We start from the raw sequence: 17700 nt of genomic DNA on the forward strand, positions 1-17700 counted from the left end.
CATAATATATATTTCATACATATATACACATTTGTCATTACTAACACTCAGCATATTAGCCGTGCTCAACGTAGGGAGTAATGTACGATGTCGATGACGATAATCATTACAGTAGGAAACGTTTAGTGGCCTATCCATAGCGCCGCGTAATCGTAGTTTTACGATTGAAACGTCGTCGTATCGAAAGAAAAATGAATTTTGTGCATTATTCATTTTATTTGGACGGTCAACGAGTAAAACCAATGTGGTGGTACTGACTAAATTGGTGACAATACGTATAAATTCAACGATCACACAATGACAACAAAACCGTGAGTGGCGTGAGTCATTGTGCACGACCACTGTAGTTCGTAGTGCGTTGCGGAAACAATCACCCAATAAGGCATAAGCACAGCACGACGTAAATAGTGTTATCTACGACTTGGATTTCAGATTGGATTTATGACTGATATCTGATATTATCCGATGCCACTTGAAAAAGGATTTTAGTTTTTACACAATTATTATTGTTAATATTATAATAATGTCATATTAATATCAACATAATTATAAAATACGATTTTATTATAACTCAATAGCAATTATTATAATACAAAAATAAACACACTTTCGTCTTGTCCGAATGGACAAACACATGATATACGATATGAATGGTTTTATAGGGGACACAGACCATAACGAACAATAGCAGTATCGCACGTTTTTGTTTTCTCTCTATTAGTATAGTCTAGCCATCAGCTCTTGATACTATAATAACAGTTTGATATAGTAGTAAGTAACTTGTCGTTGTAAAAATAATATTATAATAAACAATAATAAAATCCAATCGGAACAGATTAGATTATTCGGTTAAACCGTTGTTATTCGAGGACGTATTTTTGGTGGTAGTCGACTTCTGAAACATAATATTCATTGACGTTTCCTCGTCACGGTCACACTTGTCCGTCGTATGAAAATGTAAGGTATGTGTCAAATACTTTTATTATTATTTTACATTATTGCGATTCGGTGCTGTATTATGGTCTTTTTATTTTGTCAAATAGCAAACCCCTTGGGTGTTCGCTTTGAAAATATTTTTGCAAGTGATTTAACGTTTTGATTTTTACATCTGTTGCAGACGGGCTGTATGCAATGTCGCCGTTCATCGTTGTTACGTTAAGACCGTAACTGTAAATATTACAGACATAATATTATAGTGTAGCTGCTGCGTTCAAAACAAAACCATGAGTTCCCTATACTCGACGCCCGTAAGCAATATTACTTATCACTCTTATTGATTATTATACGTATAAAATATTAACCAATGTCTGATCTCCCCAGATCGGTTTGATCTTTGTTTTTAACCTGATTATTGGGCCGGGTTCACTGACGTTGCCAGCTGTTGTTCAAGAAACTGGATGGCTTTTGAGTGGTATATTTATTGCTACTATGGCTTTTTTAAGGTACCTAATACAATTATAGTTTATTATTATAATGTTTAAAACTGATTAAATAAGATATATTTATTTTTCAGTTACATTACATTCACATTCGTTATAGAAGCAATCACGATTACAAATTCTATAACACAACTTCGCAAATTACAAATGATGAAAAGTGTTACCAGGGTATTGAAATCGGTAAGCAAAATATTCTGAGCTATAATTTACATTTTTACTAAGATCAAGGTTATATACAATTTAAGATTCTTGTAAAAATCCTGTGCTATGTTGCTGTAAAAATTGCATACTTTACATTTTTTTTTTTCAGTGTAAGGACATGATGCCACAAGTTTCATCAGTTAACTATGACAGACTTTCGAATGCTAGTACGGATAGTTATAACAGTGACAATGAAGCGCCTATTTTTGACAATCCAGTGTTACCTACATCTAGTATGCAACATACTTAATTAAATTATATTTACTAATTTCTAATCATACACTACACAGTAGGTATATCTTAAAATGTTCATTTGATTCATGATATTTCATTAATAGAATTGGACACTATTATAATAAGCATAATTAACCATAGTACAAATGTTATGATAATATCAAACTATTATAAATTATTATTAATCATTAATCAGGAATTCAACAAATACAAAATCAGCATTAATTTAATAAAAGTTATAAAAAGTAATAAGTATTTTGTGTTATAATAATTCAATTTCTATTACATAGAAACAGTATTAAGAGGACGCTTCACCCACATGTGTTGTCTCTGTCTTACAAACCCATTACATAGCAAATTGTACGTTCTGAATAATCTATTTAACTCTGTTATGATTTATATTGGAGCGAATTGACTTGATATCAAATTTAGATGTAAGAATATTATCTAGTAAACCTCGTAGGTTTTTCTTTAAATTTAAAGTTTTAAGCAAGTTATGAGTATTCTAAAATGCAGAATTAACTTACAATTTTTAAAATACTCATAACTTGATATTCATTACATAATATTCTTATTTCTAAATTTGATAATAGGTCAATTCGCTTTAATATTAATTATTATAATGTTAAATAGATTATTCAGAACCCACAATTTACTATGTTATGCGTTTGTAAAACTAACACATGTGGGTATAGCGTCCTCTTAGTTTATTTTTATTGTATTATGATAAATGTAGATTTAAAAATATATCTATCTTTTGTCAGGATTTTTCTTTTAAATAAATAATATACTATTTCTTTTTTAGGTTCTTTATTGGACTTTCCTCCTGAATCTGTTGAATTGCTTTCACTTGATAATAGAATAGAAATGGTAAAATATTTTTAATTTAAATACTGTTTTGTACATTATTAAAATGTTAAATAATTAATTCTTTCAGGGTGAAATGGTAGCAGTACTACTGCCTCCGTTTGCTAAAGTGATGTTTTTTTTTTCCATCAGTGGCTATTTATTTGGTGATTTATCTATTTACTATAAAGCAATTGGACAATCACTTGTAGACTTCACATGGTAAATTGTCCATTTATTAATTAAAATAATTGTTCAATATCATTATGAATTTATTAAAACTATTTAGTGATCACAAATCAAATAATAATTCTGCTAATAAGTCAGATTTGTGTTGGGAAAATTCATCTTATACTAAACATGAAATTTATTTAAGCTATTTGGTATGTATGCAATTGTTTAGTAATAATCTTTTCAAAATAGTTGGTATTAATATTAAATTAATTGTTAAACATAGATGCTGTATATCTTAATAATAGGACCATTCACATTTTTTAGTGCCCAAAAGACTAAATACTTACAAGTTGTAGGTTTTTTCATGCGCATCATTGGTAAGTTTTGTTTTACAAGCAGTATATATTTTACCCATTTGGTTTTTAATATAATAAATTTAATTTGTACCAACCTATTTTATTTTTTTCAGCTATTATTGCAATGGTTGTTCTAGCAACAATACGACTGATTTCTCCAACCCAAAAGCATGGATATACACCAGCATCAAACTTTATGGCTATGCCACAATTAATAGGCGCTTCGATTTATGCGTTTATGTGTCATCATTCTATTCCGTCTGTGATTTCACCAATCAAAAACAAAAACAAAATACTGCTAAAAGTGGCAGCTAACTTCTTGTTAGTATACACGTTGTACATGTGCTTGTGTATGACAGGTGTTTTTGCATTCCCAAAAGTTAATGAATTATATACCATCAATTTCACACCATCACAAGATACTGGATTATTTTATAAACTGATCGATTCAATATTGGTTCTTTTTCCTGTACTTACAATCAGTATTAGTTTTCCAGTTATTGCAATTACATTAAGAAATAATATCCAAGTAAGCACAACATTTATTGGTTTTCATTTCTATAAATTGGTTTAAAGTTAATTGTATAAAGAGTGTTAAAGTCAGTGTTTTTAGAACAAAACATGTCTTAAAGGAAAAATTCTCGCGACCTGTCGATTAGTTGGATTTTGTTATTTTAATTTTATTTTATTTAAAGAAAGAACATTTTTCAGGTCAGATCAAAACCTGATTTTAAATTATAATAATAGAAGCTAAAAATGTATTTGAATAATGCACAATACTTGTTATTTTTCCAGCACTATTTAAAGTAAAATGAGGGCTTTGATCCTGCAAAAATTATCCTCATCTTACAGACAGAAAAAAAAATCTGACATTTCAACAAGGCGTGAGAGTTTTTCCTTTGAAGTTATTTTTGTTGATATTATACATCGTATCAACTTTATTACTTTTTAGCCATAGGGACATAATGTCAACAGTTATGTTGTATAACATCAATTATACACATTAATTATCAATTGATTATGATATATAAAAATGTAATACCATAAACTACTGCATATATAATTTAGTTACATGTTCTAAAATTAACCTATTCAATAATATATCTTGTTAATTAATCATGTATACTCACCTAAGTAATGTATAATATGTTTTTGTTATAGGTGATGTTTCTTCCAAGCGATGCTCATTGGATCTGGAAGCGAATAGTTATACCACTATTCTCCTTAATTACACCTGTGCTACTAGCGGCTTTTGTGTCACGTCTTGAAGTTTTAGTAAGCACCTAATTATTTTTGTGCAATACATTCATTAATTATGTCTTAAATATAAAAATTGAATTATCTTCAGAGTTAATACAGTATTTAGAAAGTGGTTATTGTATAGAAGAAATTATAATTTTTAACCTATATTAACAAACAAAAAAGTATAGCTTTTATGCTTGATAAATAATACACATCTAAATATTTTATAAGATAGATTCAATTATTAAAATATTTAGTAATAAAATATCTTAGTTATTTTTTTCCCATTCTTTTTTTTTTTTTTTGAAGATTTGTTATAAATATATATATATTGTTTAAATTAAATTTAAATTATTATAATTATAATATGTGAATTGTGAATTTTTTTGGTAAGTCAAGAGGAGAATTCTAAAATGTTAATTTTATTTATCAACTTATATCAGATGGATTATGGATACCTCTGCCCCCTTGACCTGTGTAATACACTATTTAGTAACTCTAATAGTCATCAAAGTTTAAAAATTTATTATAAATACTAATTATTTCATGTATAAGTATTAAGTGTATAGCACATAAAATTACTTCTCAGATACATATCGTTATAAAAAAATAACAGCTGTTATGTTATTATTTATTACTTTAGTTTAAAATGATTCGTTTTATATACAAAATTTTAGAATTGTTTAATATAAAATCAGTGAGACTGTGGGTGTAGGTTTTTTTAATGATAATTTTAAATTTTGCAGGTTTCGATTGTCGCTGTCTATGCTGGTACTGGTATTCAATATGCAACCCCTGCATTATTAGTCATGGCTGCACGTGCTGAAATTCCACAACAGGTGGCTGCAATTAAAAATGATTATTGCTCACCTTTCAAGTCTAAATATTGGCCACTGTGCATTTTGATATGGACGGTGATATGTGTGATAGTATTGACAATTTCCTTGATAAGTAAAGAATTCCAATGAAAGGTGGACTCATACTTATTTTAACTTGTCGCTCCATATTTTGTTTGTCTACCAATCTTAACTTTTATTAATTACGTGTTACGTGAATACTTTTACTAAAAAGTTTTATTTTAAGAGATATTAAGACTATGATTATTTACGTCACGTTAAGTGTACACATAATATTTAACATAGTATATTATGTGTTGTTATTAAAAATATATATTTTTTTTTCAATTAAATTTTATAAAAAAAAGATGATTAAGTAAAAAAAAAAAAAGAATTGATTAATATAACTCATAATTGATATATAAAATAATATGTTTTGCAAGGTTTAATATTTATTAAATAAATTCTTGTTATTTTTTATTCATAATGATTACATAGTTTGTTTTGTCTCCAAGAATAATATTCTGATGATTTATTTTCATCAAACATATATATACAACTATTGTACAAACAAAAATAAATTTTGTTGAATTTAATAATTATTGTTTTTACTTTTTACTCACTATTATTTGTATTTATTCTATGCTCCATTCACAAACCTTGGCGGTGACCTGTTTTCGTTGGGCAGCAGTTAGCTAGTAACCTAACACCCTTCTGTCATCCCCACCATCAAAGCCTGCCGTGTAGTAGAATTTAGATGCTTGGACACAGGGGCATACTTAAGAGGTTGTATCATGGCGATTGCCCGCCCCTTAATCAATGGGTAAAATTACAATGTGATGTGTAATTTTCTAATTTCTAGAGGAATTAAGAAAACTAATTTTTGTAATTTTAAATGAAATAAAATACAAAATATGAGTTTTTCAGTTAAATGGCTGGTCAAAACTTACCTCACTTTTCAAAATTAAAATTACGCCACTGTATCACCTCTCTCAGCAAGTGTATAATATTTATTTTTCCAAAATGTTAACACTAACATATCTTCCCTCGTCGTCAATTTTAATTCGCATATTCCCAATTTTCGGTCCCTCGATTAAGCTCTTTTTAAGCTATTTACTCTTAAAAATGCAAGTAAGTACTCGGCTATAAAGTAGGTTACAAGTGACTCAGTATAATAGATGGTGTTAAATTTAAATTTAATGATAAATAATATCATTGCATATTTGCATACGAAAAATGATTCTGAGCGGAGACTACGGTCTAAAATATATCTTAGTCCGTGGCGGAGACGGTTTGTCGGCCTACAATAGGCCCAAGGATATTATTTTATTTTGTTATTATCACGGTTATTATTATCGTGGTTATTAGTATAATTCGGTAACTGGTAAGTTGAATTTATGTTATTTGCACAGATATAGATAATAAACAGATAATAGATTTATTATCTATATATATGGTTATTTGTATATTCTATATTTTTTGTCACGCCTGCACTGAAAGTTTGGATTTCAATAGCTGTTGAACCGTTGGAAATCGACCTTTTTCCGTGCAGCGGGCGGTAAAGTGGGAATCCCCAACAGTGCCGGGCGGTAAAATGGTAGTACTCAAAAGTGCTGGGCGCACATATCACACGCACAACCAGACGCTAAAATCTATACCACGGTCCTTACAAAACATACACTTTTGGTTACACCATGATATTCATATTATAACCTCCATGCGTGACGCTGAAAATAATTAAAACCCGTTTCTTTCATGAAATATTGATGTCGTAGAATAATTATGGTTTAGTTGTTGCATATATCACTGCATTACCTTTGTCCTTTGCCGTGATCGATGAATGCAGAGGCATGACTAAAAATAGTATGTGTGACTCGTGAGGGAAGGCAATTTCAGTCTTGGACGAAATACGGCCCTCGATCGCGGCTCGTGCCGCACAATAATATACCATTTTGTCATGTCTGCACTGAAAGTTTGGTTTTTCCGATAGCGGTTGAAGCGTTGGAGAGCGACCTTTTTCCGTCCAGCGAGCGGTAAAATGGAAATCCCCAAAAGTGCATAACACGCGTATCCCCTGCACAACCAGGCACTGAAATCTATTCCACGGTCCTTACGAAACATAAACTTGATTACATCTTATATTCATATTGTATACCCTCGCATGGCGCGTAAACATTTTTATTTCATCGTAGAATAATCTGATTGTTGCGTAGACCTCTGCATAGTCGTACATATTACCTTTGCAGTGATTGCAGTTTTTTTTTATTCTTATTTTATACTATACGGTGGTCCTTACAAAACACAAACTTTTGGTTCATCTTATATATTCTTATTAGTTATTACAACCTCCACGCATGACGCTTAAAATAAACAAAACCAAATCGTTTCTTTCATGATCATAATATACCGCGACACGGTATAGTTTTAGCAGAATAGAGTAATATTGGTGCATTGGACGCAATTTATAAAATTTAATAATAAGCTCGTTTCTTTTACAAATACACATTTATTTTTATTAATTACAGTCTAGTATAACGTTATTGTCTGATCGACCGAAAATATACATAATATATTAATATGCAATGTGTTTCTTACACTATTATTAAAAATAATATGATAATATCTGTACACACAGATAAGTAATCGGTTGTATATAATAATATAATAATATATATACTATATAATAATAATATGTAGTACGTATTAAAAACGATTGACTTCTACAGATATATAATATACACATACAAGTATACGACCGGAGCTATCGAGCAAAACACCACGATCTGCCTGTACACAATATTGTTATTACTTATTAGTATTATTATTATTACTGCAGTTATTACACAATTGAGTAGTTGTATTATATATAAAATATTTGATATAGGTATACATTGCATGATATAATATATAGTTTACTTTAATCGTCAATTTTTAAATGGCGGACGATGTTAATTTTTTTAAATATTATTTTCTCATTGTAAATATATCTGAACAGAGCCGGCAAAAAGTATAATAATAATAATAATAATAGTAGGTAAATAATATATACGAATTATAAACTTAACAAGCACATTGAGCTTTGGAGAACATATTATTGTTAATAATTGTTTTCAAATGTGTTTAACATTAAAAGTAGCTCTCTTAAGAAATTAATATTCTTTATACATGTATGTAATTAAATAATAATAATAAATAATTACAAAAAAAGAAGAAAAAAAAGATAATTATGTATAGGTAGTAATATTTTTGATATTTTTCACACCCGCGCGCGAGCGCATCTTAAAAACGTTTGCATAAAATATTAATGATTTGATAATTACATTTGGGAGGCATGATCGGCGGCCACGAAGCGATTTGCGCTATACAAACACAGGCGAATCCGTTGCATTTCAACTGCGCGCAGTCGAACTGTGAACGGACTGGTGTGATTCCAATTCACTAGCCTTCAACACTTGGCGACAGTGTTTGCACACTTCTACGTTCATTTCGTGTCTGCTGTTCCGGTTGTAGATGAACAGCAATTCCTAATTGAGTTATAAAATGAAACTGATTAAATTACGATTACCATATAAATAATCATCCATTTGTAGCCCTATTGTTATAACTTATAATTGAAAATTAAAATCGAAGAAAAAAAGTGGCCCGCTCCGCTGTAGTTGGAGTTGAGTGTACCTCGTCATAGAGTAATTCACTGTAATGGATGTGTTAAATTTGAATTCAATGATAAATCATGGCATATGAAAAACGATTCTGAACTGAGACGGTCTGTCGGCCTAATTAATAAGTTTATTTTATCAAATATTGCTATTGTAGTTATTATCTTATAATATAAGAAATATGGCATAAAATATAGTAACCTTTAAATTAATCTAAATATATGATATGCCATTGTGAATGTATATACAATATAATAATATACGTACAATTTTTAAGTCACCGCGAATAGTATTGTTGAATTACAACAAAATAACTAAAATCATTATTCTTTGATTAAATGACTAATTTAGTCAAAATCTGAACTTCAAATGTCTAGAAAAAAAAATATATATGAATATATATTTTATATTTTTGGGGTTCAGTAAGAACTACTTATGAGGAACTTTGTATTCAATTTTCAAGCCTTGGCTAAAAATGTTGGACATTTTATAAATTTCCGAGTCTGAAAATTTTTATCGGCATCATTATATCTTAAAACATCATATCAGATTTCATAACATCGGTTTAAAAAAAAAAAAACTAAAAATATTAGAAAACTTCAAATATCTAGCTCAAAAAGAGTCAAAATATAATACCCTACCATATAATACTTACAGAAAATTTATTTTTGATTATGAGAAATGTAATATATTACTGCGCGGTCTGCAATTATGACATTATAATTTGTCGGAAAATCGCTTTTGCGCAAAAATTCCCGTTCTCCCATAACTGTTTATTTATTTTTTCCAAAGATAAAGAAGTGCTTGGAATTTTTCATTCTTCTCAACATACTAACTATATCACTTTCCAACCAGAAAAGATATTGAAGCATTTTTACTGTTCTAAAACAGTAATGGTAACGTACACAAAAAAATGCATGTTACGAGTAGTTTTATGCCAGCAAAGAAGGCAAATGTCCTGTAGGGCGCCGAAGAAACGTTTCGGATTTTTATCTGATGATGGAAAACATAATGACAACGAAGGAGGAAGAAGAGAGAACGTGGCAGACGGCCGAGGGAAGGTGACGGGGATCTGTCTTGACTGCAGCCATCCGCCGCTATAACACGCGAGACTACATGAGTGGCGGTCACATGCCAGCTCACGAAGAGGAAACTCAGTACGCGACTTCCGAAATACTGTATGATAAAAATATTGTGAGGGGATAAGGCGGGGTACGTCTTGCCTATCCATATGTGGCATGACCAGTGCTAAACATTGTACACTCTCAGGCTGCCAGGAACATATACTAGCAATCGCTACGGAAATGGAAAGCAGATGCTGGCTTCAGAGTTCCGGATTGTATGGAAACCGAATCGTAACAAATTGTTGTATGTATTAAATATTAATTGCTAAAAAAAAAATAACCAAACGATGGCGGCGCTGTCGACGTAACGCTTAAGCAGTTCCGGCAGCGTCGTCGATGCCACAAGAAAAAAAAAGTAAGTCGTTTTATCGTAATTCATATTATAATTTATTCATGTAGGTACGTACCCGCTGCTTTTGGATGTCGGGCAACAACAACACGAGTTCCTGGAATACGGACTCAAAGCTGTGCGGGGCCAGTGCTTCGACACAGTACGAGTAGAAATCGAACGCGGTGATGACATGTTTGCGGAACAGCGTTGACATCTCTTTGAACTTCTCGAAAGTGTCAAAACGTTCGTCACGGGCAGGTATGAGCGCGGCCATTAGGTTGTTGATGAGCACTTTGTTCCGGACGGACGAGCCGACCGGATGCAAGTACTCGGACGGTTTACCGCCGTCGCCTCCGCTGTCCGACAACGACAGACCGGGCGGCGCTTTGACCCGGTGATGGTTCTGCGCTGCGGGCGACGGTCCACGATTACCCGACAGCCCGGGAGGGGCTCTGACCTGTTGTTGTGGCGGCTGCTGGTACGCGTTCTCGAAGCCCGGCGGTATTTTCGGCGTCGCCGTTTTGATATAATTGTTCTGCAGTTGTTGCTGGTGATGATTTTCCTGCTGCTGGTGCCCGGTTGAGGTAGGTTGTTGCTGTTGTTGTTCTCCTCGATTTTCGTTCTTCTTCCTCTTTTTCTTGTCCTTTGGGTTGTTGGCGTCCGACACGGATTCTTCGTCGGGTTGAGCCGCCGTTCGACCGACCGCAGCAGACTCTTTCTTCTTGGACTGCTCTCTCTTCGGCACTTCTACCGGGGCTGCGGCGGCGGGCTTTGTCACTTCAGTCTTGCCGGCGACCGCCTTATTATTCGTTGAAGTAGCCGTCTTGATTTCGCCGTTGCACATCTGTACCGCGTTGACGGTTTTCGTATTGGGCTTGTTGCAGTTTTCCTTATTGCTGCTGTTGCTGTCCACGGTTGGAAGGTTTTTTTTCCCGTTTTGAACAGTACCACTGCCACTGCCGTTGACGTTAATTTCTGCCGACGCGATTTTCTTCGAGTTTTCCGATTTCTTCTTGTTGCCGCCCAACTTTGCCAGGTTGCTCTTGGACGGTTCATATTTTTTGTTCAAATTTGGAAAGTCCGACGGGCCTGGGACCTTGGGCGCCTCTGCTATTTTCTTCTTGATGGCCGCTGGTTCTTTTTTAACCTTTTTTTTCTCACTCTCATTTCCCGTCTTGGCTTTAGACACCCAACTGCCACCGCCCGAACCACTGGCCGCCGCCATCTCCTTGTTGGCGGCCAGCCTGGGGTGTTGCAGGTTTTGTTGCTGCTGCTGTGGCTGGTGGTTTTGGTTGCCGTCTAGCGACGGAAAGTCCCTGGCCTGGTTGGGCAACCGTGGGCCTGAAGGCACCTTGGCGTCTTTGTTTCGGTCCGGTTTAGGGGGTTCCGCTGGTTTCTTAAGCACTGCGGCCATTCGGATGCTGTTCACTGGTGGTTTCTGAGCCTTGGGCGCCACCGACGGCTGCGGGTCCTGTCCCAAGGCCGGGAACGAATGTAAATCTCGTGTGTTGACCGATTGGTTTTGTTTCCTGGTGCGGGCACATGGCAACACGGTCGTGTGCTGACCATTCAACGACGGAAAGTCAGCGGTGTTGCGCACGTTGATTGCACGATCCGATGAGGTCGCTGCGGATGACTCTTGCCCGCCGGAATAGTTGTTGTTGTTATTGTAGCTATTGTTGTAACTGTAGATAAATTATGAAAATTTTTGTTAAATGTAAGTGTCGCAACATAAGTAATTATCTTATTTATTTAATAAATTCGATATATTTCATTGACTACGCTAAAATGTCCTAGCTGTTTTTATGGTTTTTGAAACAAGTTCTGGTTAGGTTAAATTCCGTTAAATTACATTTTTAAAAACTTAAGTGTAGAAGTGTATACACTTAAAAATTGCTTACGTAGTTCAATTAATTACTGTATACATATTATACTCACGAATAATCAGATGGTGGTTGGCGGGGTCGGGGTGGTTGGTATTGGTTTGGTCTGCCTGCTTCAACGGTCGGATTGTGTCGCGGTCGTAAGGTAAATTCAAGTTTTAAGGTACGAGCTTCTTTGTATCCTTGTTTTCCCAAATCTCTGCTGTGTGTTTGCGCTTTATGAGCTAATATACAAAAACAAACGAATACATGAGTGTGATAATAATATTCCATGAAAACAATAATTGTTAATAAGAAAAATTATATTGCAAATATATACCTTGTAAATCGATTGACGTACGAAAAACTGATGTATATTGTTCATTGATACAATTTCCCTCTTCGCAAAGGTAGTGTTTATCAAAATAATGCTTTCTCAACCAGTCATATGTCCTGAAAAATATAGAAACATTTTGTTCAGGAAATACAAATATGTATATATTATGTCGATCTATTTGCAGTATGTATATGCAGTATGTACCGGCAAAGACGTAAATTAAGGAATTAACGTTAATAATTAGTCAAAACGATATTTCCGATCAAATTATAGACAGTATACGATATAACGCTTATGTCCATTATTTTCAGGCAATGATGCATTTAGAAATAATATATTTGTCAATTTTAATAATTAGAAAAGGCCTTGCGTTGTAAAGTCGATTTATCAATAATTGGTACTAACAAGTAACAATAACATATTTTCCGACTCTAGTATGTCGATGGCTGTACATTTTGTACATTTTAAGTGAAAAATAGCCGTCTATCCGATTCGGATACATATTATATCATCTATATAGTAGGTTTACAATATAAATCGCGATTATTTATTTGTTATAATAATTGATTAATAATTATAAATTAATTAAATTATAATATTTGTACACACGCATTCCTACTAGCACATTGAATAATATGTATCTACCTATAGTGCCTACTTTCAAAGTTTCAGGGTATTTCAAATTGTAAAAATAATGATTCAATTTATTTATGTAATATTAAGTTTAAATCTTATATGCATTTTTTAATTCCTGACCCAATTTAAATATTTCTCTAAACAAAATTATCAACATTGTCTATCAGTATAAGAAATTTAAGTAATTTCCTTGTCATAGTTGTAAATTGTGTTAACAATATATTTGAATTTTACAACCTTGCCTATGTTGTCAGTTAATGCTTAGGCATTGACAATATCGTCGACTAATGTTAGGAATATATGATAATGGTTAGGCATTTACGTTATATACTAATTTACATTATTGACGGTAACATAATAATATATACTATATAGATCATAAAAATTGAATACACACATGTAGTAGTCTTGTATACCATCAGCATCGCAAAAATGACAAAAGAAATGCTCTTTCCTTAGATGTTTATAGAGCTCGTCTTTGTCTAAGTAACGAACTTTACAAAATTGACATTCAGGATGGCCCCGGTGAGATGTATTATCGGTGTCTCCACATTCTTCATGTCTAGTTAACTCATCATAGTTATACCAACGTCTTTGACTTGGAAATATCTATAATTATTAAAGTAAATACACAAGTTAACTTTTTAGTATTTAAACATTAAAAAAAAGGGGAGAGTAGGAAACCGTTCCACTGTATACAGATGGAGTCGAGACTCGAGTGTACCTTGTCATTGAGTCACTAGGTAAGTAATGGATATGTTAAAACAAAACAAAAATACAATTTTGAAAGAAGACGGTCTGTGGCCTATGTTGCTAAGTTTATTTTATCATATATTTATACTGCTATTATAGTAATTTACAGTAGGTTGAATCAACTTTTTCCAAAAACAATGCATTTTTTACACCTATTATTAATATTTAATTATTAAAATAGTATTATATTAAGAGGACGTCATACCCACATGTATTGTCTCCATTTTACACACGTACAAATGTACGACGGAGACAACACATGTGAGTGTGACGTCATCTTAATATCATACATTATTATTACCAACTTTACAGTCAATACCGGCTGACTACACAGCAGTGTTAATAGGTTAGTGATATAAACAGACAATAGCTTAAATTTAATCTAAATATTTTGAAAACGGTATCGTGTAGGTATATAAATAATAATAGTGTACAATTTTTAAGTCCCCATGAATAATATTTTTGAATTACAACAAAATAACTAAAATCATTGATAAAGTATTAGTAATTTTTTACTTTTGGTTCCTCCCTCTCACCCCAAGGTACCAACTAAATCTATCTAATTTGTCACCAAAAGCTACCAGCGAAATTGAAAGTCAAAGCATTTTTACTATTCAAAAAGGCGACAACAAACAGATAAAAAACACACATCATTGTTTTATATTGATAGATTTAAGTTCCAAAAATATAAAGCAATAAGTAGTTGTTAAAATGATTAATATTCAATTTAAATTACCTTTAAATTATTCACACAAAGACGACAAGCATAAAGACGATGGTTTCGTTCCATATGTGTAGCTAATTGTTCAAATGCTGTAAACTCTGGACGTTCATAACATTTTTTACAGTAGCAACGCAGTAATTGATCAAATGAATTTTCCACAGAAAGATCACCAAATGCAATTCCGTACTTTTTGTTATAACGGGGATATGAACGTTCTTCCAAATTTTTAAACAAATCCAACTCATCTTTGGTAAAAATAACCTGAAAGAATAATCAAAAATTAATTAATTAATTATAAGTCGAGTTAAGTGTATTATACTTGGATACAATTTAAATCAACTTTGTATATTATTAAAAAGTAATGTGTTCAAAGTTTTTTTATATTTCAATGTAAACCAACTACTAATTAATGTATAAGACATATTTTATCAATTATTTGTAAATAAGATTTAAAAATTAATGAAGATTTCAAGCCGGATTGGAAATGTAAAAAATTATTAAATATGACTATATTCTGTATACGCCACTGTTCCCTAATTTGAATTTGATGACTCTGCCATACACTACATGGCACATTTCAACTACTTATAAGTTTAACTTTACAAAACCTAATTTTATAGTCAGTGATTACTGATTAGAATAGATTGTATTTTGTACTATGTATTTTTTTTTTTGGTTTATTTATGGCTATTTAGGCCCATTTTGTGACTGTCCATATAGGTTGGCCTACTTCCCTCCATATATTTCCGGCCCACTTTAATCTCTAGCCTCTAAGTATTATATTGGTATCATTGAATAGAGCATTAATTCTCTATTTGACCATATTTTGTTACCATCTTCCTCATTTCTCTTTGGCCTCAATATTCTTCACAAGATTTTCCTTTCGAAAACCAATAATTTGTTTTCATCCAACTTAGTAGACGCCCATGCTTCACAGGCATAGAGTACAATCGGTCTAACGAGTCTTATAGTCTTACTTTTATCTTCTCGATTACTTTTTTGACTTAAATAGTTGGACTAGTGAAAAATAGCATTTGTTTCTAGCTGTGATTCTTCTATGTATCTCCTCATGATTATTTGCTGGTGAGTTTATATCAACCCCTAAGTATTTAAAATTACGGACGATACATTACTATGTACTTGCATTAAATTTTATTTAATATACATACATATAGAAAAATTGTTCTATGAACTCACCAACATATTTTTTTAGAATGGATTTCAGATTACTATTTTAAGCTAGATTCAAACAAACAAATTTTTTTCAAGATTTAAAATAATGTTTTCTGAACATGTATAAGAGTATGACCATGATAAAGGTAGTTAGTATAGGTAGTATAAGTAGTTTTAGTACACATTAAACGTTGGTATCGCAGTCAACGGAGATGACAGAAATAATACGCAATTGGTTGTCAAAATTTAAGTTAATTTTATTTGAAAACCTGTATTGTTTTATAGATTCAGTGAATTTTAAATATAAAAATAGAAATATACTGAAAAAGTGAAAAACAATTATAATAGGGCAAACAATGAAACGTAAGTTATAGATTGTTTATTGATGCTGTAGTAGAGTTAACTTAAATAACCATAACAGTTGAAATTTGTACAGAGAGGTCATAAGTCAAAATATACTTAATTAAAATTGAATAATTCAAGAATTGCCTTTTTGACTCGTAGTAATAGTTATATACTGAAAATAAACGACCAAACATTGTTAATCTTAACTTATGTAGGTATACAAATTATTTCTCTAAAATATTCCAATATTAAAAGTACTGTTATTTTATATTATTTATCCAGTAAATTACTTATTACTGTTAGGTAGATAGCGCCGAGACTCAATATACTTATTTGTCTTGGATATATATTTTCCCACCAATGTCAGAAATGTCACCAGGTATCTACTAATTATTTTAAGTGTTAAAAAAAAATGTATACATATTACTACAACTGATAAGGATTTTCTAACTCTAAACTCATAATGGTAAGTAGTACATATTAATATATTGTAATAATTGTTAGAATAGGTAGTTGAATGATACCATAGATATCATCAGTATATTAGAATTTAAGGATAAAATATTATTGTATTAAAAACCTTGGTCAGTATTCGTCTGCATATCGGACACTCCTTTTGATCGCAAAGCACTCTCATAGTAGTTGAACACTCATAGCATACAGGATGATCACACGTACCAATTGAATAAATTGATTGAATTTTAAAACATATAACGCAACTAGAACCTGATGGTTTGGACGACGCTGGACGCGATTTGTAAGATGATGGTCTTCGGTCCATTTCTACAAATCAAAAACAATAATCGAATATAATATTATTATTACAACGAGGTGACCTCAACCTTTAAATGTGTGAGCCGGGTACATTACGATGAGAACTGTCAACTTACCGTGTTTGGCACTGATCAAAGAAAAAAAATTTATATTTCAACGAAATATATGTTGCGCATGTACCTACTACCTACGAATACAAAAACGTGTACCTAATAATTATGTATACATGTTTATGTGTAAGGAGTGAAAGTAAACTGTCGAGAAATAATGTTATCGTGTGATGGCAAATTTTCAACGATTCCGAAGTGAGTAGAATGAAGATTTAAAAAAAAATTGATGGTTAAAAAAACCAAATTGATATTTTGAAAATTAGAAAAAAAAATATATATTATGCAAAAAAAAAAAAATTATAATAATAATCACAGGATCACATGTGGCGGTGGAGGACGGTGCCCCGTCGGTCGGTTGTGATTCGCTCAACGACTGTTGTTACCACTAAAACCACAAAAATGGTAACGCGATAAAAAGAAAAAGAAAACATCAACAACAACAACAATCATCGATATATATAAACGTATTCTGTTTATATAATATCTGTGTGACAACGACGGCGACGGTATCACTAATTTTCACCACGATCCGCAACCGTGCTTTTCA

The 17700-nt window shown here is 32.1% G+C and overlaps 2 protein-coding genes across 3 annotated transcripts; one reads left to right on the forward strand and one right to left on the reverse strand.

The window, feature by feature from the left end:
• The first annotated feature begins 370 nt into the window (after window positions 1-370).
• On the forward strand, window positions 371-5910 carry LOC132943513 (transmembrane protein 104 homolog). The gene is made up of 13 exons (XM_061012540.1): window positions 371-771; window positions 836-962; window positions 1118-1247; window positions 1321-1442; window positions 1514-1619; window positions 1750-1873; window positions 2680-2744; window positions 2812-2942; window positions 3010-3103; window positions 3178-3271; window positions 3364-3779; window positions 4412-4525; window positions 5239-5910. The coding sequence occupies exons 3-13, from the start codon at window positions 1224-1226 to the stop codon at window positions 5458-5460; spliced, it is 1512 nt and encodes a 503-aa protein (XP_060868523.1). The 5' UTR covers window positions 371-771; window positions 836-962; window positions 1118-1223; the 3' UTR covers window positions 5461-5910.
• A 1913-nt stretch (window positions 5911-7823) lies between these two features.
• On the reverse strand, window positions 7824-17615 carry LOC132943796 (E3 ubiquitin-protein ligase ZNF598). Of its 2 annotated transcripts, none has more exons than XM_061012898.1 (8): window positions 17112-17615; window positions 16850-17052; window positions 14764-15012; window positions 13672-13883; window positions 12642-12754; window positions 12378-12546; window positions 10516-12124; window positions 7824-8852 (listed from the first exon to the last, which is right to left on the reverse strand). In XM_061012898.1, the coding sequence occupies exons 1-8, from the start codon at window positions 17134-17136 to the stop codon at window positions 8718-8720; spliced, it is 2715 nt and encodes a 904-aa protein (XP_060868881.1). In that variant the 5' UTR covers window positions 17137-17615; the 3' UTR covers window positions 7824-8717. The 2 variants fall into 2 exon arrangements, with proteins under 2 accessions (XP_060868881.1, XP_060868882.1); XM_061012899.1 differs by having other exon boundaries at window positions 7825-8852; window positions 17160-17612.
• Between the last annotated feature and the right edge of the window lie 85 nt (window positions 17616-17700).

This window comes from Metopolophium dirhodum, chromosome 4 (genome assembly GCF_019925205.1).
Source record: "Metopolophium dirhodum isolate CAU chromosome 4, ASM1992520v1, whole genome shotgun sequence".
Classification (NCBI taxonomy): Eukaryota; Metazoa; Arthropoda; class Insecta; order Hemiptera; family Aphididae; genus Metopolophium; species Metopolophium dirhodum.

Coding starts and splice junctions, on each gene's coding strand:
- LOC132943513 (XM_061012540.1), top strand. CDS start 1,224: ATGAGTTCCCTATACTCGACGCCC. Junction 1,874..2,679: donor TCCAGTGTTACCTACATCTA/GTATGCAACATA, acceptor TTTCTTTTTTAG/GTTCTTTATTGGACTTTCCT. Junction 3,104..3,177: donor AAATTTATTTAAGCTATTTG/GTATGTATGCAA, acceptor TGTTAAACATAG/ATGCTGTATATCTTAATAAT.
- LOC132943796 (XM_061012898.1), bottom strand. CDS start 17,136: ATGTACCCGGCTCACACATTTAAAG. Junction 12,755..13,671: donor GGTATACAAGACTACTACAT/GTGTGTATTCAA, acceptor TATATTTTTCAG/GACATATGACTGGTTGAGAA. Junction 8,853..10,515: donor CCGACATCCAAAAGCAGCGG/GTACGTACCTAC, acceptor TAACTCAATTAG/GAATTGCTGTTCATCTACAA.